Source organism: Rattus norvegicus, chromosome 9 (assembly GCF_036323735.1).
Source record: "Rattus norvegicus strain BN/NHsdMcwi chromosome 9, GRCr8, whole genome shotgun sequence".
Classification (NCBI taxonomy): Eukaryota; Metazoa; Chordata; class Mammalia; order Rodentia; family Muridae; genus Rattus; species Rattus norvegicus.
Genome location: NC_086027.1, coordinates 97486191 through 97513868, shown reverse-complemented (window position 1 = coordinate 97513868; position 27678 = coordinate 97486191). Strand labels below are relative to the sequence as shown.

Sequence of the window (27678 nt, the reverse complement as noted above, 5' to 3'; positions counted from 1 at the left end):
GGAGCTGCTGTGGGTAACTTGTATTCGCCCTGCTAACAAATCATCCCCTTCCCCAAACACTCCAACTACCAAGAGGCTCCAAAGGTGTGAGGTGGCCAGAAGTGCACAGGAAGACAAAAGACCACCTGTGACTCCCAAGAGGCACCGGACACTTCATGCCCACCTCGTTACATCTGACTGCCAGTGTCCACCAGGAGCCACAAGCTGAAGCCCTAAGCCCCAGGTGATATTAGTAGGACTTCAGGAAGTGACCATGTTTACGTGACGCCATGGGAGAAACAAGCACCACACTTTCTCTCTCTCCCTCTCCCTACCACTTAAAGACACAGCAAAGAGCCAAGGCCCAGAAAGGAGTCCGCCCAAGGAGCTGCGTCTCCCAGCAGCCTGACCTTTGATCCCCCCGCCCCCAAGTCTCCCGGAAGGAGAAATCTGTGGCTGTTAAGTCACTGCTATGACAGTCCACACAGATGAATACACCCACACATCTCCATGCCAGCCACCAATCCCAAATGTAAGCAGAACAACCCACCCTTCCCCGCCCCTGCCCACCAGCTGCCCAGAGATGCAAGACAGTCAAGAGAAATACTGGAAAGATTCGGCCTTAGAACCAGGCTTCGGCTGCACCTCCACACAGCTACAGAGAAAACAGGAGCAGGCTCAAATACCATTGCTGCTGCTGCTGCTGCTGCTGCTGCTGCTGCTGCTGCTGCTGCTGCTGCTGCTGCTGCTGCTGCTGCTGCTCCTCTTCCTCCTCCTCCTCCTCATCTTCCTCCTCCTCCACAGGTTCCTGTCCCCATTCTGCCGTTTCCATGCTCGCTCACTCAAGAGCTCTCTCTGCCTTCTCTCACCAGTCACACCCTCTCCTTGTAGGAATTTCAAGCTTCCACAGGGTGTTATGGGACTTCTGTCCTGGGTTTCTCCCTTTACAAATCACCAATGGCAGAGCAAGTATGATTCCATCAAAGTCCAACCTAGACTTACTTATAAAGCACATGAGTGGCCCCAAAACGGCCACACCAAAGTTAAGTCTCACTCCAGTGTGGACAACAACTCTCCCATATATGTACAGTTGGGGTCCCCAACTCAGTTCACCTTCCAGTCTATCACCTCCCAAGTCCACACCACCATGTGCGATTAAGGCAGGTTAAATAAATAGCGATGCTGGGGTGTGTGGACAAAGTAAGGCAGGGTGAGAGTCCAATGGCCACCTCCACACACCTCCTTCTGGGAGGAACCGCTGACAACCAACAAGCCCTGAGGGTTTCATGCTCACAAATGCTCTGACCAAGACTACTACAACACAGGGGGTTCAGTGTGCCTCCCACTTCCTCTGTGTCTGCAATCTTAGGGGCCTGGTGCATCCCATTCACCTTCCTCAGGCAGGCCTCCCTTCCCTCGCACCTGAGTGTTGCCCTCGAGCTCTCTCAACCCAGTTTTTCGCTTCTCTCTCCCACCCCCTGCGTATCACGTCCATCTCAGACACCATCCACCCGTCCAACCTGCTGAAGCCTCACAGAGCTACATGTGCAGCTAGAACCTAAGCTACAACGGAGATCCCTAAGCTTAGGTGGTACCATACTGTTGGCTGGGGTCCCCAATTCAATAAAAACAATAAAAAGCTGAACACAGCATTTCCTCACCCTCCGCTCCCTACACGCTCTGCCTCCCCACGCTCCGCCCCCTAACTACAGATATGGTCCCACCAGCTGGTTTGAGCGCCTGCTGCCGCGATGGACTGAACTCTGAAACTGTAAGCCAAAGTGAACCCTTCCCTCTTTAAGGCACTTTTGTGGGGCACGTTCTCACAGCGACATGCAGATCAACCAACACGCGTGTGCACACATGAGCACACATACCCCTCTGTACAAAACTTCATTCCCTACATCAGGCACTGCACCCAGAGGACATGAGATGAACCACACCACTCAGCACTCAGCCTCAGACTCTGACATCTCTAAGTCGAGCAAGATGATGTCTTTGAATTGCTTTGGGGACTAAAACAATTAATAAACTAAACAGCACACCCTTTGTCACACGGCATACAAATCGCTGCCACTGACAGCATTAGCTTCCCAAATGCAAAGTCTGTGTGAGGACTTTTCTATGGAGTGGGACCAGCAGGCCAGGGTCTCCTGTTGGCCCCAGCTGTTGGGGCTCAAGGACAAGATGATCTGCCAATAAAGGGTCAATGTGTGTGAATAAGGAGACCCACACCCTCAGAAAGCACACATGGGTCATACAGGAGGAGAGAAGTCATGAATAGAATACATGGTCTACTCCTCCAAAACCTTACATTGAAGCCCCAACATCAAAGAGTGAGGGTCAGCAGAAATGGAGGTAACCGCATCGATGATGTCATAAGGTGGGTCCCCTAGCAATATGCGCAATGCTCACAGAGAGAGAAGAGCACCCATAAACAAGCCTGTAGACCACCTATACACAAAGAAATGACCTTGAGAGGATACAGTGAGAAGCTGTCACATGCAAGCCAAGGAAAGTGGCCTTGAGAGAAGCTACACCTGCCAGCACCTTGCTCTTGAACCCCCAGCCTGAGAGCTACGAGGAATGCATTCACATCTGGATCTCCCTGGTGTGGCTTCTTGCCATGGCCACCACATGCACGAGCAGACACCAAGCCTTCCCAGTGTCTTGAGCATCGCCCACCAATCAGCCCACCATCCCACTATTCTTACCTTGCAGAGCCAATGCCTGTGCCTGCCTTGTGCGGCAGTGGCTTCTGCATGCTGACTTGAGAGATGCCACATATGAAGGCACCAAGAGAGGAGAGCTCCACACACTCTGCTCCCCATGCCAGACAACTGCCACAATACCAGATCTAGCACCTCCTAAGGAAACCCACATCCACACGTCCACCCGCTTGACCAACACCCAGTGTTTCTGGCTGTGATAAGAGACTAGGGGCACAAGCTAAGAATAGACACCAACTGAGCCAGCTATTGCCCCACCCCCAGTGCAGGCAAATGGCCTGGGGCAGCACAGATTGTTCTCTGGGGCAAAGGGGACAATCACAGTCATTTCCTTTGGACTCAAGTTAAAAGGGTTGAGATGGGGTGCAGCCACAGTGTTTGTTGTGTTTACTTCTGTGGCTGGAAGGAGCAGTGGAATATTCAGGAAACATTCATTCCACAAGCACTTACTGCCAGATATGCATGGGAGAAGGATGCCAAGTGCCAGACGGATGGGAAGACGGCAGACTGTGACCAAAATATCTGGGAGGGAAGAACAGGAGCCTAGCCAAGAGGAGCCATGGGAGTAGGAACGACCGTGTCAACAGCACCACGGCCTGAGGGGCCCAAAAGCAGGAGTCCACACCTGAGCTCAGAAGCAGCCCATCACCCCCCAGGCTCCACAGAACAACCCAGCCAGGAAGGCCTACAACTAGTAGACCCGAAAGCCACGGCCCTCCCTCAGTACCCCAACATCAACACCACCCTTTACCCAGTTCTCTCTGAATGTCACCTCCAAGCTTTGTCTACAAGGAGCTCGAGATGCTGTAAGCACAGGATGAGTTTACACACCGGTGTCAAGTCACCAATACAGCATTCCGCTCTCCCTGCCTTAAATGCTCTAAGTTACAGCATTCCGCTCTCCCTGCTTTAAATGCTCTAAGTAGTACTCACAACCCAGCAGGCTCCGGCAGAAGTACATCGAAGTACATCGTCACCCCGTACTTGGGGAATGTGCAAAGCAGCTTGTGTTGAGCATCTCGCCGCTGACAGAAGAGCTGTGTGAGGCAGGGGAGTCTACCATGAACAGATCCCGCTGCTCTGTAGCCCTAGCCTTTGGAGCACTTTTGAATTGTCTCTTAAGGACCAGTCTGCTCTTTTCTTCTCTCTTGTTGCCATCCTGATGAAGCTATCAATCAAATTCTCCTGCCTTTCCCTGCCCTGCCCTGCCCTGCCCAACCAAGCACTGGCAGAATCCAGGGGACTGGTTAACTCAAATAGCCCTCTGATGACCCAAGGGACTTGGGCCTGTCCCTTGGGCTCCAAGTTCAGTTCGTCCCAATGGCTCTTTGGTCGAAGCTAAATCTCTCCACCCCCATGTTAAACCCTAGGTCATCTTGCAGTATTCAGAATGAGTTTCTTATACTTCTAGTCATGGACCAAACTAGTCCCCAGCTGGAGGTGATTAAACCCTGACACTCCTAAAGCAAGAAGTTTAGCTTACAGAAAAGATACTTTTTTTTTCCTTTTCCTTTCTCTTCTTTTTTTCTTTTTTGAGACAGGGCTTCATAATATAGCTCATCTTGGCCTCAAGATGGTTATGCAGCCAAGGCCAACCTGACCTTCTAATCCCCCCGCTTTGGTCTCCCAAGTGCTGAGGTCACAAATGTGCACCACCACATCCAACTTAAGAGGACCTAACCTGTAGTTTTGTTCCTGGTGGGGAAGCACTCCACCAGGTGAGCACTCCACCAGGTGAGCACTCCACCAGGTAAGCACTCCACCTGGTGAGCACTCCACCAGGTGAGCACTCCACCAGGTGAGCACTCCACCAGGTGAGCCGCTTCCTCCACCAGGTGAGCCGCTTCCTCCACCAGGTGAGCCGCTTCCTCCACCTAGGATTTCCTGAGGCCTTTACTTAGTACCATACATTCTGATGACAAGTCCCAAAGAAAGGATCCCTCAGTGACAACCATGGCAACCTCAGCAACCTGAGTGCACAGAACCCTTCCTTACAGAACCTCGTCCCTGTCACCACACAGGTATTAAGTAGTCCTCAAGGCCACAGGGAGGGGGCCACAACAGCCAGGCTCCACAGGGCACTCTTTGCAAGCCCAAGTCGTGGATGAGATCCTGTCTGTGTCACATGACCGTGGTCCCTGAGCACTTTGGCTCCTTGCTATGGGAGTATGTAGTGCAGTCACCCTTAAAGCAAAGTGCACAGTCACATGAATCCCCAGGTCCAACCCTGGCTCAGACATCAGGAGCCAGCTACAAGACTCAGGCAATCGGTGATCTTGACTAGGATATAATACAGGCCACCAAGAGTCAGGCCACGGATGACCCTGAGCCCAACTGGAATCCTAAGGCAGATGGGAGCCAGGCAGAAAAGAACTGCGGTGGTGCCCCATGCTGCCTCCTAGACATGAGTCTATAGGCAGCAGGCGAGTTGGGGCTGAGGAGCAGCCAGGCCCACTGCAAAGGCCCCAGTATTCTGTCGGGGGTTCTGTCGGGAGTTCTGTCGGGAGTTCTGTCCAGGGTTCTGTTGGGTGACTACATTTTTTTTCTTTATTTGCTTCATGACTTATCCTCAAAAGCCTTCAGGGCAAGGCCAAGAATGCCATTTCATTCTGGAGGCCCTAGTGGGCCTTTTAAAGGCTTGGGCAGAACAAGGCCTAGCTAGCTTTATGCCCTCAGATCTATTTATGGACTAAGTTGTTGGTCAAACACATCATTCTCTGAGAAAGACATGTGTGTGCAGACCACAACAGCACACAACGGTGGGGATTGCAGAGTCACCCACGTTTGGTCACACTAACACATCAAAGGTAGGAAAATCCAGGCTGGGTAGGGAGGGCAGCCTAACTCTTAAGGCCTTGCAAGCATGAGGACCTGAGTTTGTTCTCTAGAACCTAGGGGGAAAACTCATGTCATACTATGTATTTGCAATGCCAACTTCAACGCTGGGATGGAGGGCTGGAGACAGCTGGTAGGTAGTCAGTCTTCCCTCACCGGGAAGCTCCCGCCAGTGAGAGACTCTGTCTCAACAGTTTAGACAGCCTTTGAGACATGACACCTGCACACACATTCACCCGGGGGCACACTACTATGTACAGGCATGGCTGTGTGAGGACATGTGCATGGGCATATGGTTACCCATGAGGGCAAAGACAGAACTACTGGGAGCTCCAGTCTCAGGCAACTATGAGTGCTGGGGACCAAACTTCCATCCCCTGTATGAGCAGCCAGTACCCTTTACTGAGCCATCTTTCCAGCCTTAGGGGTCAAAGTGGAAATGTCGAAAACTACAAACTGATGCTTGGGGAAGAGTTAACTCAGCCTCTAGAAGGCTGAAGGGCAGCAGCCATTGGGTCTTTGGGCTTCCCACTAAAAAGGCAGGACAAAGGGTCCAGACAGACTGGTACCACAAGACACATGGGTCCACTACTACATAAGCAGGAAGGTGACAGGAATCCTCCCTGTCCCCAGACACAGATGCTCCTCCTACTCCTATTACTGTGACAACTGAATGGAAGGATCCAACTAGCAGTGCCCAGTCTGGGAACTGACACGAGCTGCATGCCCAGGCACCACCCTGATCTCCCCTGTTACTCCCCCAGGACTGAGAACTGAACAGTGGCCATAAGGCTGTTTCCAGTACCTCTGAGAACACCAAAACCCACTGGGTTAAAATGCTATCTGTACAACGAGTTGTACCTGCATGTGCCTCCCGGATGCTCCCGCTGCCTACGATCACAAACGCAGAGTCCGTGCTGAGGCTCAGGAATGGGGTGGGATCTGAGTACACGTGCCAACTTCATGAATATTTTGCACCCACAGGTGGCTAAATCCAAAGATGCTGATAGACAGGGCAACTACGCCCTACATAAACACATGGGGAATGGAGGCTGCAGGGTCGCTGCACCCTGTGTGAACCAGTGGGAAACAGAGGCTGCAGTGTGCACACGTACACACCACCATCAGAGTAGCCTCCTGAACATGGATGGAGGGAAGAACGTCTTCATTTTTCAAACTTCATCACATCCAGATTACTCCAGTACCAAGAAAGGGCCAGGAAGCCATGTGTGAACTAAAAGTATGGGAGAAGCTGCTGGAACTGATACAAAACTCCCGGAAGACTAACCTTGATCAGACCACGAATCACTTCCAGAAGGACAGGCAGAGGTGCCAGGAGCCAGGAGCCCACACTCTGATTAGAGATGAGGAGTATTCTCTCAAGGCACTTATTGAAACTTTCAGTCACCTGTTTTCATGATTACCCAGAGAGGGAGCAAAGGCAGGCTCTCCAGCTGGTACAAAGGTTACACACCAATAAGGAACAAAGAAGCCACGCAGCAGTGACTCGTAAGACAGAAGAACCAGGAAGTCCGCCTGGCATCTGCTTGGCAGTGGCAGGCAGCAAGGCATGCCCTAGCAGGGACGGTGAGGCAGGTCAGGAGGGATGAGTCCTACCCTAAAGTCTGCACGGCTCTTAGCATTTTCCCAATGGAAATCAGTTTCTTGACCAAGATCAAAGGCAGCTTCCCAGCACTGCTGATACAGTGCCAGGTCAAAAAAGGGCTCAAAGACACCATCATGTCATGGAAAGTGACTGACCATACACTCTAAACAGACATGGGAGGCAGGGGGTGAGTACAGGGGCAGGCAAGCAAACACGGATAGAGAAAATGAGAGAGACAGACAGACAGACTGCTATGGAAAGACAGAATGGGATGGATATACACACACTGAGAAAACAGAGAGATAGAGTTACAGAGTGTGTGTGTGCGCACACACACAGAGAGAGAGAGAGAGAGAGAGAGAGAGAGAGAGAGAGAGAGAGAAACACATGCACACACAAAGGAAGACAGAAAGACAGCCAAATATGGAGAGACAGAAAGGGACAGACACACACTCACTGAAAAAGAGAAGACAAGAGAGAAAGACGAGCAAACAAGACACCCACACAGAGGAACAGACAGACACATAGAGGGAGAGAAAGAGAGAAAAAGAGACAGACAGACAGACTGACACCCACCAACATACTAAACCCCTCCAGGGGCTTCTCTATAAACAAAAGTCCCCAAGTGGGGAAACCACATGGGTCTTTCTTCTCCCTCTAAGTACCAGAGGAAGGTTCTAGACTAAGTTGTCAAGAAGAGCTCCTTGTGAAGGTATCCAGGGGGCTTGCTCCTAGCCAGGAAACAAGCCAGTGATCTGGTCAAGCAAAGGTTAATCATCAAAGAACTTGTCACAGTCTGCCTATGTCAGTCACACAGGACTGGAGGGAAGGAGCCTAGAAAAGTCAGGCTGCACTGGCTTCTGTCCCAGGGCCTAGGTGGGCAGGTAGTCCTTGCTGAAGAACCAGGGATGACAGGTAGCCTTGGTTGTACAGAAGGGCTGGGTCACTCCAGCGCACAGGCACACATGCCTCCTAGAAAGTGCCACCACCTCCACCTGAAACAGGTGTGCAGCCTCCCAACACAGAACTTTGCACTGCGGAGCAGAGACAGAGGGGAGCCCAAGGTTCCCAGCCTCAAACTGACTCTACTGTCCTGGACTAAGATTGCTTAGCAATATCCCTGCTCTCCACCCACAAGTTGCCAGTCACATCCCTCCTTTTTTGTGTCAAAGCAAAAAACAAACAAACAAACAAACAAATCTCTACACATTGCCCAGAGGGTTCCACAGAGGACAACACGGCTTACACACCCACCATGCCCTGCACCCCTAAATGAAAAGAGACCTTAGTCAACATCTGAATTTACATACAGGGAAGGGAGAGGCATGCTGGCTCCTGTCTGTACTTTGCAACCTCTATGGCAACCTCTTCAGTCTCAGGCCTACAGTCCGCTGAGCTCACCCAGCAGTACACTTGTGAGCCACGAGGCACAGCAGAATCCTTTCTGAAGGCAGGCGCTAACCCTGCTGAACTTGAACCCACAGCTGGTGAGACTGTGAGAGCCAATACGGTTTGGCAATTTTCTTAAAAGTTAAACATATACTCACCACGCCTCCCAACCGCTCTGTTCCTAGATATCCACCCAAGAGCAATGGAAGCACTTGCCTATCCAAAGACTCAAGGTAACTTTATTTGTAAAAGATACAAACTGGACACAATCAACCTTACCATGGGGGGGGGGGCGGGTGGAAGGGGGGCACTAAATCTAGGCACTGAAATATTACTCTGCAGTAAAAAGTAAAGCAGCAGATACAGAAGTTAAATCCAGGCAGCGGAATATTACTCTGCAGTAAAAAGTAAAGCAGCAGATACACAAGTTGGATGCATCTTCAGAGCAAGCTGAGTAAAAGAGGGGCCTCTGCTGCATGAGCCCCTTGCTCTACAAAATGATCCAGGATCACAGAGAGCGAACCTAGGCAAGTGGACAGTCAGGAGAAAGGGCAAGATTCAACCGTACACCTGCAGGACACGAACCACACCCCTCAAGTCACAGAACTCAGCTGCATGCAGAAAGCAGTGTAGGTGTAAAGCTAAGCTGGTCACCATTTGCACTCTACACTCCTGCCACCTTCCAGACAAGTCCTGCTCCAAGCCAGGGAAGGCCACTACAGGTGGGACGCTCCACTTTGAGACACCAACGAAAGGGTATGAGGTAACATGGCCTCATCTACTCCTCCCACCCAGGCAGCAGGCTGGGGCACTCCACATAGCCGCTTCCACCCGTCACCACCCCTCTACAACCTCAGGTGCACCGCTCTCATTCTGAGGACACGGATTTCCATCAATTATACTATAATTACAGGTCTGGATTACATCTGTTAAAAAGTGACTTCCTCTCAAGCATGAGGGCCTGAGTTCTAGTCCCAGCGGCCACTGAAAAGGAGTAAGCATGGAGGCATGCACTTGGAAACCTAGTGTCTGGGAGGCAGAGACGGACACACTCCCAGGGCTCGCTGGCCAGTCAGAGGCCATCTCAAAATTCCATGTGGACAGCTCCTGAGGAATGACATCTGAGGATGGCCTCTGGCTTCCCTGTGCACACAAGCACGCTAGACTGCTCACTAGCATCTTTATTATTAATGCCACAGTGTGTGTGCGGCTTGAACTTGAAAGCTATGGTCTTAACAGTGTGAGCTGCCAGCCAGGTGCATTTCAAAGGCACAGCATTTGGAAATCCTCCCTCCTCCTAGTCTGCAGAACCGGTGACGATTGCCACGTGCCTCCTCCTCATGCAACTGACACCCTCAGTCAGGGCTCTCAGCCACCACCAAAGCTCTGAGAAAGGAACCCTGCTGGGCCTCTGTGTAACCTCTGAGCAGCACAGTTCCCAGATCCGAGCACGCAGGGCAGAGGGAAGCAGACTCCCAGGGCAGCCCCATTTGCTTTTGTTGTCGTTTGGCTTCATTAAGACATTAGAAATATCATGGCTGGTGTTGATGGTCCTGGGTTCTGATCCTGCCTGGGTCACAGCCAAGCTCATATGGCCTTCGGGTGCCTGACCTGAAAATGGGGGTTCCACCTCTTCCATCATGGGATGACCCAGGTGACAAAGGCCTTAGCATGGGGTCCTACAGAGAGCACTCAGCGGGCAGTAGCAAAAAAAGGTTGAAATGAGAGAAAAGGAAGTAGTACATGAAGTGTTTGATAGAAATTTCTGGAATCCAGAAGCAGGAGCAGCTGTCACAGATGCCTTCAGGCAATGCTATCATTTACAAGGCAAAACCAGTCCCTGCTGATGGGGCAGACCTGATCCTGGGAGCCAACCCTGCCCACCCTGGCAGCTGGCCTCTCCCTGGCCCTGGCCCTGGCTCTGCTCTCTGAAAGCTCACGCCCTCTCTTCTAAGGACTGCTGAGAAAGTAAACCCTGGGGAGGTGCAGGGGACAGTGAGCACCCCGTGCTGGGCAACAGACTCTGCATGGCAGACAGACTTGGGCAGGCTGCTTTTTGCAGAGCTCTGGATACACAGTAGACTGCTTGCTACATGCGAACCCCAGAAAAAGGAGTCATGGCCACTCAGGGGAGAATGACAGAGATCTTAACACACAGGGGCCTCCCTGTCCCGATGAGCAGGGTTTCCATGAGCAGAGAGGAATGCAGTCTGCTCATCTCCCCTTCCTACCCTAGTGCATCTGTCCAAGGAACCAGAATCTAGGCTCAGAGACACAGTGTGTCCTCGGCCCTGAGTCCTGGCAGTCTTCCTCTGGAGGCACCTGACCAAGAACATTTCCGTGACATCACAGTCTACAGCCTCTCAAATAAACTCAAACACCTAATGAAAACCAAGTTTTATGTTCAGAATAAATAAAGGATAGCTTAGTCTTGTGGCTTAGGTCATATTTAAAAAAAAAAAAAATGGAACCCTCGATTGAGTTTCGATCTAATGGGAGTTATGTAACAAAAAGCCAAGGTAACCGTAACCATGGAAAAAGGATCTTCTAGACACGTTTATGGAAAAGTTTGCCACAATTAGCTTGGCATGTTATCTTCCCACAGAACCTGAAGGCAGGTGCTGCTTCAGAAGTCTACATTTGGTTACAGGATGCAGAGCGCCCTCTGACATGAGCCCCCACAGCAGGGCTCATCCCATCTCGCCAGTACACACCTCCACAGACTCTAGGATCAAACTGAGACTAAGGCAGACACTTGCCCTGGCTCTGAGAGAGGTATGGGTACACGCACAGCCTAAGCTTTCACACCTGATACAAGCATGGTGTACCATGTCTACTGTAGTTACTAATGACTTTCTGGGGTGTCTCCTCAGCAGACCCTGTGCACACTTATGTATCCCAGCACACAGGACACATGAGTCTCTATGAGCCACATGCCATGCACAGTGTGTTTTCTTCCTTTTTGGCCATTCCTCCCCCTGACTATGTTGGCTGAGGAGAGGGGCCTAGGGGTAACATTTGGTGAGATATACTAGAGCAGGCTAGCCTTTCCTAATTCCATCCACACCAGGTCAATGAAGTCCTGAGTTCAGGAACAAAGGAACAAGGAATGTATCACTTCAGAGGCAGAAGAACTCTTAAAACCAGAGCTGGAGCAAGGTCCCAACACCATCCAGTCAGGTAGATCAAAAGTTCAAAGCCAGCCTGAGCAACTCAGCAAGCGCTCATCTCAGATAACAACCAACGACAGTAGTCCTGGCTATGGTAGGCGATGCCTGCAAAACTAGCACGGGGGCGTAGAGGGAGTTTAACAGCATCCTCAACCATGCAGAGAGTTTGAGGCCAGCCTGGGCTACATGAGACTCTGTCTAAAAAAAATAAGAATCAAGTTCAACCCCATGGGTCTGAGATACAGAAATGGAGGCACAGAGGACAATCATTTTCTTCAAGGACCCTCTGGAAGCGTGGTGCAGTCTATGCCAGACCTGCAGGTCGGTGTGTTCTGTACCCAGCAGACCAGACAGGGCCATCAAGACTGTGATTCTAACGGCATCATCGGTTTGCTTCTAGAAATCAGTCACGGTATTACAAGGATACCTCTCTGCTCTGCACCAGAACAACTGCTCATAAAAGCAGCCCCAGGATACCCCAAGTTAACAAGGTCAAAATGAAGGGCTCTTCCAAACAGACACACTCAGACATACACACAGACACAGACACACACACACACACACATAGACATATACACAGACACACACACATGCGCGCACAGGCGTTGGGGGGGGTGGATGTGTGCCAGCATGTACATGCATTTGTGTCTGTCAGCATGTCTGTCTGTCTGTCTGTGTGCTGGGCTATTACTTAAGTCAGGCCACGGGCTTCTTCCCTCTGGGTTCATCTGTGAACTTTATCAGGTTAACACAATAAAAAAAAAAAAACCTGTCCTCTCAAGCACACATTACATCTGCCCCAGAAAAGCGAGATGCCATCTCATTCAATGCCCGCTAAACAGGCACCTTGTCTCCACTATAGCTACCTTCACTATAGCTACCTCACAAACAGACCCTTTGAACTCCAAGCCACAGCTGGATCAGACAAAAACAGTGTCCGGTATGTTGCCCTGTAGGCAGTCAGAGAGAGGGACACCAGGTAGCTTCAGAGAAAGCTCACCCTGCAGCCATTCAGCTTCTCTGCATGCTGCAGGTTTTCATCTTAAAATGCTGAAGAGAAAGACTCCCTTGGGATGTGCTGAGTTAACAACCAAACACTTGGTTAAAAACCACATGCTCACACAGACCTCAAGTCATCTGAGTGGGATGTACTCTGCACGGCAGGCACAGAGGGTGCAGAAAGGTGCCCACAGGAGGGCTGCATCAATCAGGGAGCCAGGCACTCTAGCCACCCCCTAACACCAAAGCAAGCGGATGCCTCTGGCCACAGGTGGAAGAGCATCCTGGCTTCCTACGAAACTGAGGCTATGCGGCCTCAGCAAGGCCACATGCAACCCAAAAATCCTACTGTGACATCCTGGGTGACTGTCGGCACCAAGAACAGATGTCAGGTTCTGGAAAAGAAGCACCAGTTGAGTGCTGCTGTGACAGCTTTCTGAGCCTCGGGCTGAAGCTGAGGCCTCAGCGCCTATCAGCGCCCTCCATCCCACCATGGCATAAGCTTTCCAACCTTCTGGAAGCCTCCACAGTGCCCACCCTCAGCTCACTCATGGCAGGCCAGCAACAAGCTCCAGACCCCTGTACCTCCTTGGATTAAGGCCTCTGTGTGAGCAAATATGAAGACCTGGTGTTGACAGAGAGATGCATCGAGCAGGCACCGTGTGGCGTATACTAAGTGCATTTCACAATCGTCTGTTTGGTTAGGAGACTTCAGCAACCCTACAGCCCAGGTGGCCTGGGCAGTCTCTGTCAGCTCAAGCACTCCTGGGCCCATACAGCCCACAGAGTTAGGCCACAGTAGTCACAAAAGACCGATATATACCTCAATCACTTGTATAATAATCTACAACCAGCAAGAGGCTACAATACTGTCCCTGTCTCTCCAGACATCCAAGGCCAGCCCTGCAGAGAGATCTACAAATCCCACATAACCATCATGTGACCTTCCACCCATGTTGCCAGAGTAAAACCTCAGCTTCCTCCAGTCCTTCACCCCAGTGCTCACAGGCACTTCAAGGCTGCCCTCCGACTACAGCTTTCGGAGTTGTCTGTTTCCCACCCACCCCAAACCCCTGCCTGGTCCACCACCTCCCTTACCAAGCCCTAAGACCAACCACTCACACTCCCTGTCACTGCCTACCACCTGAGCAGAGCCCCACCGCCCCTCCATTTCTGCCCTGCACAGTGATCCTACTCAGCTCCTGGCTATGCAGGCTTGGACTGGCCTCTCATGTCCTCCTGCTTCCCAGCTTCTGCCCCCCACCCCCCACCCCACAGAAAGATCAATGCTTGTCTGCCATCCCCTCCACCCAGAGTACAGCTCTGCCTGCTGCCAGGACTGGATGAAATCTCCCCACTGCTCCCACACTGTAGTTCTCTTCCCATCCCAAACAAAGTGAGGATAAGCAAGACCCTCCCACCACCAGCCCTCAAAATAAATATTTGTCTTTGCAAAGCCACTGGAGAAATTCACACAGCCCTGATCCATGTCCTGTGTCCTTCCTGGTTGGCCCAGAGCAATAAGGGCTGGACAGAGGGGGAGGGGCCGCTCCTGGGACAGAGCAGCAAGAACAAAGGAAACCACCCCCTGAGAATCCAGTTGGCAACACTTGGCTTTCCTTTCTTCCTTTGTGTCTCAGCTCTAACTGTACACACAACTGCAACTGAACGGTGCTAACACATTGTCCTTAGGACCTCAGACAGCTGGGGCCAAGCTCCACCGTCAGTTGCGTTTCAAATACCGAGGAAAGCTGCGCTCAACCCTGGGGCAGGGAGAAGTGGGTGAGGGCACTCCTGCTTAACCACATGCCCCAACTGTCCAGGGTCCACCCCAGACCAGGCACAGCCCAAAGGAGTCTAAACTCCAGTCCCACCCAAAGGACAGCGCTGCTCACTGCAGGACTGCACATATACAAACAGCTACACACAACACTGTGTTAGTCAACCAAGGAGAGGACAATCCTAGGACTGACAATGTGATCCCTAGGTCAGGCATAGGATAGTGCGGGCTCTCCCGGCTTTAAAGCTAAAGGTGAAGAGGATGAGCTCTATACAGGGAGGCACCAACCAGCCCACCAGTCAGAGTGCAGCGCTCAGGTGAACCCACTGTTCTCTAGTAAGTGCTGGCCTGGCTGCTGTGTGCAGAGGGAAGGAGAAAGTCAAGAGGACACTACTTCCCTTACAGCCTGTACCCGACAGAAATGAGGACACAAGTGGGCAAACGACTCACCTGAGACCATGCCCTGTGAAGTTGGTTGTAAGAGCCAAGACCAGGCACCCACCCAGTGCCTGTCAATGGAATGAGAAGCCCACAGCCCAACTGAGTCCCTGCCTGCCACCCATGTCTGGACTACTTTAATTAGTATGCAAAACCTTCCTTCCTGTTACTTGGGTGTCCTGTGTCAAAAGTGAGCTCCCAAACGTGAGTCTGAGGCTCCTGCAATCCCCCATTCTGAAACAGCCACTGACTTTTCAGAGCCGAGTTAGTGACTGGCTCTCAGCAGCCCAGGACCTCTGACAGCTGCCCAAGGCAGGCAAGCAGGCTTCCAGAAGCCACACAGTGGGGCTTTAAAACAACACAGTTAATATTGACTGTCAACTTGACAGGATCGAAATCACCTATGAGATGAACCTCTGGGCACGTTTGTGTAACTACGGTGAGAGACACGTGGTAAATGTAGGCGACGTGGGCTGGGACCCTAGACTAAATAAAACAGAAACAGTGAGCTGAGCACCGGCATTCATCTCTCTCTGCTTCCTGACTGTGGTGCAGTGCGACAGCGCCCACTCTCCTGATGACCATGGTGGCTACACTCCTCCTACTGCAATGGACTGCACCTTTCAACTGAGGGCACAATAAACTTGTTTGTTTTTGTCAGGTATGTTGCCCCTGTAATGACAAACACGTAACCAACATAAGTCCCCAGTATTGAGAGTGAGGGGACTCTTGTGAAAACAGAAATAACAAATGCTGGGTTCTCCTCAAACATCCTCAGTTAAGTAAAACATCCATGTTAAAACTAAAATGCTAAATGCTTGTATTGAAACTAAACATTCCCAGAATGGCCGCTTCCCCTTTTAGACTGATCTGAGACTACTACGGTGCCCTGGGCTGTTCTCGGCATGGTCCAATTTGCTAGGGCCTGTTGAGTGTGTCTGAACGTGACTGGAGAGAAGCATCATCAGGTCAGGAAGTATCTGGAATTCTCCCAGAAGCAAAGTGTCTCCCACCCTTAAAAGTTCCTACCCATGATGCTAATGACAGGCAGCTACCAGGAGCAGCTTTAAGGATGAGACAGTTGCTTGTATAGAAACACTGAACAAACACTCCAACACTGCAGCCCTGAAAAAGACAATCCCTACCAAACAGCGGGAGAAGTGTGAAATGTGCAAATGAGCCTGCTTAAACAAAAAAACCCAATCTGCTCCCAGAGCGAGCAGGGTGGCCACCTGTTCAGGGCTGGTGGAGTCCTGATTAGAGGAAGAAACAATACCAGGGAGATGACAGCCCCCTCTTGGGTCCTGGTCCCCACCCTCAAGCCTATATTTAGTCTGCTCTCTATGGAAAATGTCCTGACCCTGCACACAAACAAGCTATTTGGCTGGTTATTCAAAGGCTCCATCAACAACCTCTTCTGCCCACGTGGTGTCTGCCCCCCCACACCCCCAACCTAGCCCCAGACACAATCCTGATGCCCCTCTGACTTCTGACCCTGATTAGCTGTGAGCAGACAGCACAGGAAGGTAAAGTGATTACAGCTAAAAGACTATGCTGGCCCTGTCCATGGGGCATCTCCAATCTCAGGAAAGGCAAGGCTGGGTCCAGGTTCCAGAGCACTAGACAAGAGCTACCCAAAGTCCCTCCCGCCACGTCAGAGGCCAGGGCTCCCTGCAGCACCACACAAAGCCTTTCTTCTCCAACCCCACAAGAGAAATAACAGATGCTGCAAAGATCAGAGATTAACATCTGCAGAGTGCATTTTCTTCCTCAGAGAAAGGTACTTAACAAAGAGAAGGAATTATGCAGCTAAGCACCAGATTGGAACCCCAAACCTGGGCTTTAAAAATAACTAAGCCTCATCCGGCTTTTCCAGACTCAGTCGCTTAAGCAGGGGATGCGGAGGGAAGGGGGCACATGGCGACACAGGTCTGTCTGAGTGTTGGAACCATTCCACAAAACCAAGGGAGAGGGGAATAGCGGGTACAGTTATCTGAAGACCGATGTGAACAAGAAAAGACTCAAACTGGGGAGGGAAGACGGTTAATCCAGGAGGGGAAAGGGGGTAAAGTAACAGTAAAGCCGGCTGAAAAGTCATCAGGAATCAGACTATTATCTACCCGAAAAGACTTGTAATAGATGTGAGTCGGTTTTCCCATCTGGGCTGACAACTCTCCCTCCAAAGTCATGGACCATCTAACAAAAACTTCAACACCTGACCTGAAAACCCCTCTTTGAGTTGCTCGGGATTGTTTAAGAGACTCCCAAATCAGTACAGGCTCTGGCTGTTGCCCTTGGTTACCCCAGAGGTAGAAGGAAAATTCCTACTGAAGACATCCAGGCAGCAGACACAGGACCAACAGGACCCACCCATGCTGGGTCTGACCTGAAAGTCTCCTCCTTCAGAACTGGTTCTTATGGTAGCAGAAGGTGTCACACAGGCGTCCAATGGAAGGAAGCAACCGAAAGTCCTACCCAGCTATGACAAAGCAGACACGTGGTGGCACAGGAACCCTCAGGGTAGCGGCACACGTAGCTTGGCAGTGACCAACAGCTCTCTAGACAGACCTGAGGCCCACGCAACGAAAAGGAAACTGTGCCTGAAACCAGAAACCTACCCATGATCCAAGGCTAGTGAAGGAGGAGATCCTACAGCTACCACTTTCTCACACCAGCGTGATCCCTACGTAGCTCTAAACAGGCAATCCTCATTCCCACAGGTAAGGCAGTGCCCACCCTCATCAAGAAAACTTCTGCCTGCAAAAGGCAGAGGCCATTTCAGAAAACCGCAGTCAATCAAAATACAGAGAGAATGATCGATCTACAACACAATTCCTGGACCGTCAGAGATCACTGTGGAAGGGGGCCGAGCGGCAGAAGGATTGTAAGGGCCAGAGGAACAAGAAGTTTGCTGTGAAGTAGTGTCTCCTAGAGGTGTCAGAAAACCGACAGCCATGGAGGCTCACCAACGTGGCTCCCCAAACACAATGTGAACAAGTGTAACAGCAGCAGGCATACTAATGTAGAAGAGTGAAAGCTCACAAGGCCTCAACCCCAGACCAAAAACAAACAAACAAAAAAACCATAGGCAACTAAGTAATGCGGAGGGTGGGAGAAAATGGGTTATCCAATATCTAGTGGACAGCCCTGAAATCAGGGGTGTGTGTGTGTGTGTGTGTGTGTGTGTGTGTGTGTGTAAAACACCCAGGCTAAGCAGGTTATATTTATGTATTTAGGGATAAACACAGACACATACATACAAAGAATGAAAGAAAAAAAAAGAAGTCATGAATTTGAGAGAGGGGTAGCAGTACCATGGGAGGTATGGATAGAGGAAAGAGAAGCAAGAAATGGAAAAAAAATGCATAATCTCAAATTTTCTATTATTTAAAAACAAAACCAAAGGCCTGGAGAGTTGCAGTCAGCCAGGGTGAGGCCGGCCCACAATAAAAACCTGCAGGGCCTGCAGGGGAAGCAGTGCTGCCAAGCAAGGGATCTGGTTGCAGCAGAAGAAAAGTCTGGTTTGGACATCAACAGAGGTGGCAGTGACAGGGCTGCAGGTTTTGTTGTGTCCCTTCAGGGGCAGGACCTGCCTCTCTTCCCTCTGAGTCACTTCCTTCAGGCTCCTCCTCCCTGGCTCTTGTGCACAGCTGATAACAGGCAGCGGCTCTCTAGCTCTCTCTCCTACAGACGCTTTCTACGCTGGGAAACAGGGGTAACAAATGTATCACCTACCAAATTACCATAAGAAAGCAAAGACTGATGAGCCCCATCTAAATATGCACAGGGCTGTGCTCCTACAGCCGGGAGAGGAGATTCAACCTAAGCCTGCCGGGCAGGAGGAAACCAGGCACAGGGGTTTCACTCTCCACTGGACCGTCTGCTGAGGAGGACTACTGACCCTCTGACCGCCAGAACTCCGCACTCAGAAGGTACTTGCACTCAGTCCTCTAGGACTATCCTGGAGACGGTGAACTTGCACTTGAAACCAATCAAACTGGCTTCCAGTCCTTTGCCATGGTTCAAATTTTTGGACATTAGCAACTTCCTAGGCAACTGATAGGGACCCCAATGCTGGCTCTGAACACTGCAGGCCAGAACAAGTGTCCAGCCAGAGAAAGTGTCCTTTCCTCTTTTCTACTCAAAATGGGGTCCCTGAACTGCAGACCTTCTTAGAAATATGGGTGCCCAGGTGCACCCCAGCCCTACAGAACCAGGTTCCCATCTGGTTCTGCAAGCCCTCAATGTCATTTGCCTACCCACTTAAATTTGAGAACCACTGAGTGACAGTCTCCATGACATCAGTGACACAGCCTGTCACTCATTGATCCCTCTGGGTCAGTCTGAATCTCTGAATTTAACCAGCTCCTGGCAGGAAGTTCCACCAATTTTACAAACAATGATTTGGAAAAGCCCCCAAAATCTAGCTAACTTCTCCTTCCCCCACACAATCACATTTTACACACACACACACACACACACACACACACACACACACACACACACGCAGCCATGTTTTAGTCCTATGAAGCTAAGCATGGACATCCAAAACTTGCCCAGCCCCAACTTCTAGGCTCTGGACAAGATTTCACTTCTACAGGAAGATAACTCCGTTCACACCCCAGATGAGGCTCAAAAGGAAATGGCCACCAATGCCCAGTGCAGGGCATTCTGCAAGCACCAAGGACTCAAAATGTAAACAAGGCTTGAGATCTGCCCTTGGGAGCTCCCAGCTCTCCAGGCTGGAAGCAGGAAGGGAGCTGAGCCAAAGGCTGCTGGTAAGGGATCTCAATCCAGGAAGGCAAGGCCAGCTGTGGCTGACACTGACCTGCACCAGGCTTCAAGTATCTCTGCGAAGGGGTGTCCATGAGGTACCTAAAAGCCACTGACAGTGAGAGCTTCCAGCACTGGTTGGGCTTGAGGTTGCAATGAGAAGCAACAGCAGTTTCCAAAGGAGGTGGTGAAACTGCTGCCTCTGAATAAACCAGCAAATACACCTGTAATAGGACCACCAGCACGCACGGCAGACAGAAGCCAGGGAAGAGGCGACCCACCCAGGGCAGCAGTTAGAAACTTCGTTCCCTAAATATACACACCTGCAGCAAACAGATAACAAACCCCTACCAAGCTTACTGCATTAAACAACTCTACAGGGAACGAGAAGCCTTGGTTACTTGGGGCATCCTCCAACCTGTCTCTCCCCGGGTCAAGGCTAAGACAGGGGCTATGGGAACTACACACAGCACGGGTTCCCACAGCTCGGCAGCTAGTCTCAGACAGGTATCAACACCTACTGGGCTGCAGAGCTGTGCTGGGCAACAGTTTCCTGAGATTGAAACATCCCATTGTGCAGGTAACCTCTCTCAAACAGGGAAGGGAACAACTCAAATAGCTCTCAAAAGTCCCTAAAACTTACCAGACTCACTAGGCCCATCCCTCCCTCCCTCCCTCCCTCCCCCACCCCTCTCTCCCTCCCTCCCTCCCTCCCAGAGTAAGCAATAAAAGCTGAAGACTTCCTCTCAGACAAACCTAGCTACAAAGAAGACTTTGACACCAGGCCTGGAAGAAACAAACCAGTGGAGCTGCTTCAAAGAGGTTTAGACCAACTGAGTCACTCGGAATGGACACTCTCCAACCTGGTGAGCTGCCCCCAGGCTGGCAGTGTGCTCCGGGTTAGAAGCTTCCATGAGCTGCCATCCATACTGGGGTGGGCTTTGTGATGCAGCTGTCTTTTCATTATTTCTGCTCTAAGTGACCCCTCACCCACACTCACTGGTTCAAGTTGGACTTTGGTGGCATATCTTTACTTTGGTCTGTCATGGGATCCTTTTCTTCGGTGAGTGTGTTGTGCCTCCCCAGAAAATATTTTGTCATACAACAGGATGGCAGCCATGCTTTGGGATTACCACAGCATGAACTGGCATAACATAGGTTAAGTACCCCTCACTCCAATGGGCACAGATGTTCAACAACAACAGGTATACCACTGGACTGAGCGGACTCCCTGCTATCTTCCAAGATTCTCCACATGCTGGGGCTTGGATGCTACCAAAGAGCTGCCAAACTTGCACATATGCATGGACATTTAAGAGAACATGGAAGGACCATGCCATCTAGTGAGGACAGCAGCATGAACACTGATGGAGGTGGGGAGCTGTCTCAACTTCAGAAACGAGGCTGGATTTCCCAGCAGTCCCAGGCTCACTTCTGGAGAGGGAATGGCATAGGCTGCATTCCACAGCAGACCGTGCCCCTGTAGGACACCGCCTCCCAGAAATCTGCTGGGCTCAATGTGAAACCATTAATGTTTCCTTAAATCGCAAATATTCAGGAGTCAAGAAGATTCTGAGTAAGGGGGGAAGTACTAAAAAAAAGGGTTTTCTGTTTTTTTGTGGGTTTTTTTTTAAGGTAGTGTTTTAAGCAGGGTTGAGAGTGAAAATCACATGCATCCCGGCACACAGACCGTGCCCTCAGCATGTGATTTGGTGATGCGGCTGTCTTTGTGTCAGCTCACCTTCCCAGTTCAGCTCTTACTACCATTGTGTTTGTCTGTATATGACAGGGAGGCCAAAACCGACTCAGGGAGACACGAGCAGCAAGCAAAAACATCTTCCTCTTCCCCAAGGTTGTTCCTCACCCCATGAGCAAACAATCACGTAGATGCCAGAGAGCCTCGAGGCTTTAAAGACACTACGGCAGAACCAAACACCAGCACGCAATGTCACACAGGTCCTGTCTCTGCAAAAGTCTCCCTAAGGATGAAAAGGCTCCTGTCAGGACAATCCGAGGGCCTTGACAGGGGAGCCACCGAGGGGAGAAAGTCTAGCTAGATAGCTCTGGAAATGGCAGGTTGCGTTTTTCAAGGAAAGTGAGTTTTTAAAAAACATCTCCAACGATATGCACACCCTTTCCTGAAAGATTCACATTCTGTAATTCCTCAAGCTCCTTCCTAGTCGAGTTGTGAAGAGACACTCAGGTCTGTCTCTGACAGGGATGGGTGCTCACTTCCTTACCCTGGTGGTCAGGCACACACTCTAATCATGGTCTCCAAGCTTGTGTCATCTTATACCACCAAGACAATGCCTTTCCGGTTCAGCATCAATAAGACACAACTATCCAAATTTGGTGTACGTGTGCGCGTGTGTGTGTGTGTGTGTGTGTGTGTGTGTGTGTGTGTGTGTGTGTTGTATCTTGTGTCTGCATATACCCATGCAGGTATCCACTTTGGTTGGGCCAAAGAGGGCATGAGATCCCCTTGAAGCTGGAATTACAGGCATCCACCAGACATGGATGCTGGGAACTGAACTTAGATCCTCTGGAAGGACAGCAATGTTCTTAACCACTGACCCATCTCTCAGCATCCCAAGAGTTATTGATTAGTGGAATACCACAGACTCCTAAAATAGACACTCCTTACAGCCGACTGCTATCATTCTTACTTAACTTCTAGAATTTGACAGTCGGCTGTAAGGAGTCTGAAGACATCATGTACATACCTAAGACATGAAGAAATCAAAAGTATTAGGCAGTTTTACCCAGTTGTAAGCCCCACAAGCTCACAATGGCAAGCCTGGCAAGTATATCCACTGGCATGTGGTAATATATGCATTAGTGGCACGAATGTTATAGGAGTAACCAGTCACTTTCTGGTCGGATTTAAACCCTGTTCTACAAAATGCACTCTATGTTTTGTGTGGCCAAAAACTCATGTCCAGCTAGGTTATAGGCCCTAGGAGAGAACCTAATACTATTATTCTACTACATGGACATAATAATAAACTGCTCCCTAAATTAATCTTTATACCCCTAGATTAGTACACCTCTCAACCCTCATCACAGAAGCTTTTTACAGGAGAGATTAATAGACACTCACAGTTGGTCGATACACAGGGGAGTGCCCAGCTCTACATGGAACACCTGTGTAATACTTGCTCCCTCTCACCAAGGCTCGGGGATCACTGCAGAGGAGAGGTCAGTCAGAAAGATGACAGTGGATGTCTACACTGAAACAGGATTTGCTGTACATGACAGCACTGGGCACATGAACAAATGCCAGTTGTGACAGCGTTCGCAAGACCAAGGCTGCCAGGGTCCCAGCACAAATGGGGAAAGGCTCACCCCAGCTGAGGAGCTCCTGGTACTTGATGACTGCTTTGGGGAGGAAGAGTCAGTTTCCTTCAAGGATGCAGCCCCTAAAAGAACAACCAATGCTCCTATCCCCCGTGCACATAAACACAGCAGCACTAAATGGACTCCGCATGTTTTCAACTGCAGGGAGAGCGAGGAAGCTCATGAAGTTGGGAGGAGAAACTGGGAAGTGACTGGGAGGTAGAGACGATCAAAACACACACATGCATGTGTGAAGTTCTCAATAAAAAATGTTTGTTCTCTTCTCACCCACAACCATCATGCCACCACACTTGGCAACCCTCTCACCATGCTGAACATCAAAGAAGCAGATCTAAGATCCTCCCCATGTCTTAAAACTGGCATGGGAAGGCCATTCCGTTATAACACACAAATTAGGGTTTAATTACAAGGGGCACGGTGAGGTCCTGAAAGAGGGATGCTTTGGGAAGACAGAGACTGACCAGGGCCCGACTGACCCCTCAGTCCAGAGGTCATCACCCTCCCATACCTCCACCTCCTCCTCTGAGGGACGGGGGCCACTGTGAATGCCAAAACATCGGTCCTCAAGTTCTCCACAAATGTGCTGTGTGCCGCTGTAGCAGAGAGCACAAAGTACAGAGGCAGACACGACCGTTTCTCCCGGCTCACTGAGTTTACTACAGACTTGGCACAATGTGGGCATTCCTAGTCCTAAGCAAAATAAGAGCACTACCAGAGACTCCAGCGTGAGCCACCCATTAGCTCGGGTTCCACTGAGAATGACAACGGCTACCCAAAAGGGCCCCTATTATTAAGGTGAGTATCAAGCCATCAAGAGGAGATCATTGTGGAAGAACAATTAAAAAAAAAAAAAGAAACGAAAGAACATCCTCTCACTAACAAGACCCTAGAGTGTAGCTTTAAGAATGGGAAATGAGTCACACTCAGCTGGAGGTCCTCCTCTCCTCCAGAGCCAGGAGCTCCAGTCAGGTGCATTCCATTCCTGGCACCCGCTTTCAAAGGGTTTCATCAGACTTCTGTATGTGCAGCCACAGAGCTGAGCAGCCATCTGAGAGAAACACGAGAACCTTTCAGCACTTCTGACAGGGACTCACACACTGCTCTCAGAGGAACCCATCAGCTCTATCTCCTCACCATCAGCTGGGGAGTTGAGGGGAAGACAGTGCCCTCCACAACACTGCAAGACTCCAATGCCACACAGAAGCCATGGTTCTTAATGGGTCTGGAAGCATCTGAAGCCACCACAGGCAACCGTGACCACTCAGGGGGCCCAGGTGCACTGAGAGCCAGTCCCTCTTAAGGATGGAGGTTGCCTGGACCCTCCCCTAGAATTACAATATATCCTGTGGAGAGTTAGTCAGCTTCCAGCCTGCCTGGGATGTGGTTCAAGTACACGAGGCTGCCAAATGCCAAGAGGATCAGCAACAGAGCCTCCACCATCTCCATCCCAGCAGCCAAGTTTTAAACCCAAACACTTCAGGGTTAGAAGTTCAGAAGGCAGAGGAGCCAAGCTTTCCTGGGGGCAGAGGCGTCTCACAGCAGGGGGAGGAGCCCAGGACGTACCTGCACCTGCTTCTGAACACACTCCTGCTGGACTTGGAGAGCTCCTGTGGTCCTCAATAGAGGCCTCACCAGCCTTTGGCAGGCACAGTATTATACTAGGACAAGCCACCTGCAGGCCTTCTACTGTCACTGGCCAACAGCAACTCAAGAGGACAGGCTGCTAATCTACTGGCTGAACTATGACACACTGCCCACTTAGATGCCACCTGCTCCCCCAGGTAAATGATGGCAGGCCCAGAGAAACAATCCAAGGAAACAGTTCAGGGACCTAGTAGGGGAGAAACGTGAGCCATTGGTAGTCCAAAGAGAACACAGGCCAGGGCAAAGCTGCCAGCTCCATCCTCCCCTGCAGCGATACTGCCCTGGCTGACACTGAGGGGTTAGAACAGTGTTCCAGGCAAACACAGGCTTAAAGACAGCAGGATCATTCACTTTTCCTCCTCTTGGGTAGCTCCCAAGTGGCAGGTGTATTAAAGTGCCCCCTTCAGCAAGAGAATATCAAGGTGTCCTGCCTCCCTAAAAAGGTTATACTTTGACTTTAATGCAAAACGCCCAGCGTTTGTACAAGGCCAGCCTGATCAGCAGCACTGGGACATGATGCTGCCTCGGTCCCATTGGCTTCCTACATGCGCCAAATCCAAATGCCTCCCCTGTATCCGCGAACTGGGAAAAAAAGACAGCCGTGAAGCAACTGAATAAGCTGGCCAGAACAGCACCCCCAGCAGCAGCGCTTCTCAAAACACATCTTCAACGTCCATGGAAGACGCTCAGGCCAGGCCTGATAACCTGTCATGGATCCTGTGGCGCCATCCCAAGCAGCTGCCCCCAGGCGTCTGCTGGGCCCGGACGGGACATGCGGGAGGCCCAGGACCTGGCGGCACCGTGCCACTTTCTCACAGGAGAGACTCCATTGTCCATTATCAAATGAACGCCGATAATCCATCTTCCCTGGCAGACTGGCCGGCCTTGCGGGACAAGAGGCACCGCAGTGCTCTCTCCGCCGGGCAGCCGCGTGTGTATACACGCAAACACACAAGCGCGCACACACCCCGCCGCGCCAGGGGCGCCCGCTCCCCCGCGCTTTCCAGAAGCCCCGGGCGGTCTGGCCCTCACCTTCGATGGCGATGACGTGCTCCCGAATCTGGTTCTGCAGCACCGGCTCCTCCACGCGCTCCAGCAGCTCGTAGATGGAGTAGATGTTGGGGTGAACCGACTCGAAGCGCTGGATCTCGGCCCGGATGGCAGCCGAGTTGGCCAGCTGCTGCTGGTAGTTCATGGTGCAGGCGCGGCGCCCAAAGCCGCGCGCCCCCCGTCGCCGCCGCCCCGCGCCCCGGAGCCCCGCGGGCTACCGAGACCCGGGGCGCCGCAGCCCCCGGAGAGCACGGAGCCGAGGAGGCGCAAAAAAGAAAGCCGAGGATGAAGCAGTAGAGGGATTCAGTTCATGCCAGGGACCAGCGTCCCGGGTCAGCGGGCCGTCCGGGGAGACCGCGGCGCCATGGAGCGCGGCCGGCCGCGGAGGAGGCTTGCTCGGGCGCCTTCCCGCGCCGCAGCCGCCTGCACCCCTACGCGCCGGCCGGCCGAGCAGCCATTAAAGCGCAGGCAGCGCCGCGCTGCGAGTGCCGGGGCCGAGGCCCCCGGGCAGTGGCCGCTCTGCTCCGGGGCGCACGGCTGCGGCTGGGTCCGCGCGCTTGTGAGCGCTGTGCTACCGCGCGCTCCGGGGCCCTCAGCTGCCTTGCGCCGTCCGCCGAGCCGAGACCGAGCTGTGGGCGCCTTGCCAGCCGCGGAGACCGCTCCGAGCGCCGCCCGCCGCTGCCCGGCCAGCCCCCTCCCTGGCACGCAGGGCTCTGGCCCACGTCGGCCCCGCCCCCGCCCGCGCTCGCCGCCCTCCGGCCGCCGCTGCGTCCTCCGCGGCGCTTCCCAGCGCGCCGGATCCCGGGGAATTGCGCCAGACCCCGCCCCGCGCTGCCTCTGGGCTTGCTGGGACTTGTAGTCCATCGCGCCGACCGGCCCGCGCGCGTGGGGTGCGCTCTGCGCTCGCGTCGCAGCGCACTGGGCGGGCCCCGCGGGATGCCCGGACGCCCCTAAAGCCTGCTGATCTGAGTGCTGAGAGCCCTGGGCCCTCTCTGTTATCCCCACTGCCCCGTGCCAGCCCCAGCGCCTCCGTACGGACAAGGTGGCGCGCGAGCCCGCCCGCCCCGCGCTTTTGTTTGTTTGCCAGCAGAGCGCTTAAGGAACCTCTGCGACACGCAGGGTCCCCTCCCCCGCCTGACAACTTTCTGCCTCCTTTTCTGAACCCAGCAGGCGAGTTACTTCCCTTCCCATGGGATACACGGGGTCCTGATCAAGAAACTGAACTTGAGGCGGGGATGGTAGGTGGGACGGGATTCCACGGGGTCTTCTAGGCTTCTCCACGAAAAGGTTGCACAACTGAGTTGTAGCCTCCAAGCCACAGCCCTCCGAGCGCTCAACACTACCCTACTTTAGCTCAGTCCAGGAGCTCATGAAGCTGGACCGCACTGCAGCTGAGAGGTCATCCCAACGTCTCCGAGTGAATTAGGTTGTAAATTTCCAAGAATTCAGGGTGAGTCCGAGGCCTTAAAGGTCCTAGATCAATGCACTGTGGCAGAGTCCCTGTCTCGCCGTGCAGGGGTGTTTCATAAACATTCAAATGTCCTGTGCCCTACCAGGTTCAAATGTAAGCTAATGGACAGCCCAGGGACCCAGGCAGTCTAGTTCTTGGCTCTTGGAACTCTTCCGGGTTCCAGTATTTGTCAGGTAGGTGTACTGTTCCGCCTTCCTTGTCCCTAACACAACAGAGGCCCTGACTTGTTCTGTGACTTGCCTCTGACTTTGCCCTTAGAGTGACGCTAGTAGAGATACTGGCATGTGGGTTCATCCTACTGTAAGCAATTCGTCCCTACTTCACCTTGAAACCCCAACTCTTTGTGAAGTAGTTCCAGGGCCTCCCCTGCTTCACATCTGGCTTCTCGATCTCTTTGGGGGTTCCTTTGTACTTCCCTAAGCTTTAAATATGGATGACCCTGGGACTAGTCCTTAGAC

The 27678-nt window shown here is 51.9% G+C and overlaps 1 protein-coding gene across 9 annotated transcripts in view; it reads right to left on the bottom strand.

Annotated features, from left to right (window-relative positions):
• The window catches only part of Agap1 (ArfGAP with GTPase domain, ankyrin repeat and PH domain 1), a 435489-nt gene extending 409002 nt beyond the window's left edge, over positions 1-26487 (bottom strand). For 6 of the 9 annotated variants that reach the window (XM_063267307.1, XM_063267311.1, XM_063267309.1 and 3 more), the window contains exon 1: positions 25732-26443. In XM_063267307.1, the coding sequence (XP_063123377.1) occupies positions 25732-25894 (163 nt within the window). In that variant the 5' untranslated portion in view covers positions 25895-26443. Of the gene's footprint in view, positions 1-25731 lie in introns of all 9 variants that reach the window. The other 3 variants (NM_001401593.1, NM_001108230.2, XM_063267308.1) reach the window with 2 other exon arrangements.
• Positions 26488-27678: the final 1191 nt, after the last annotated feature.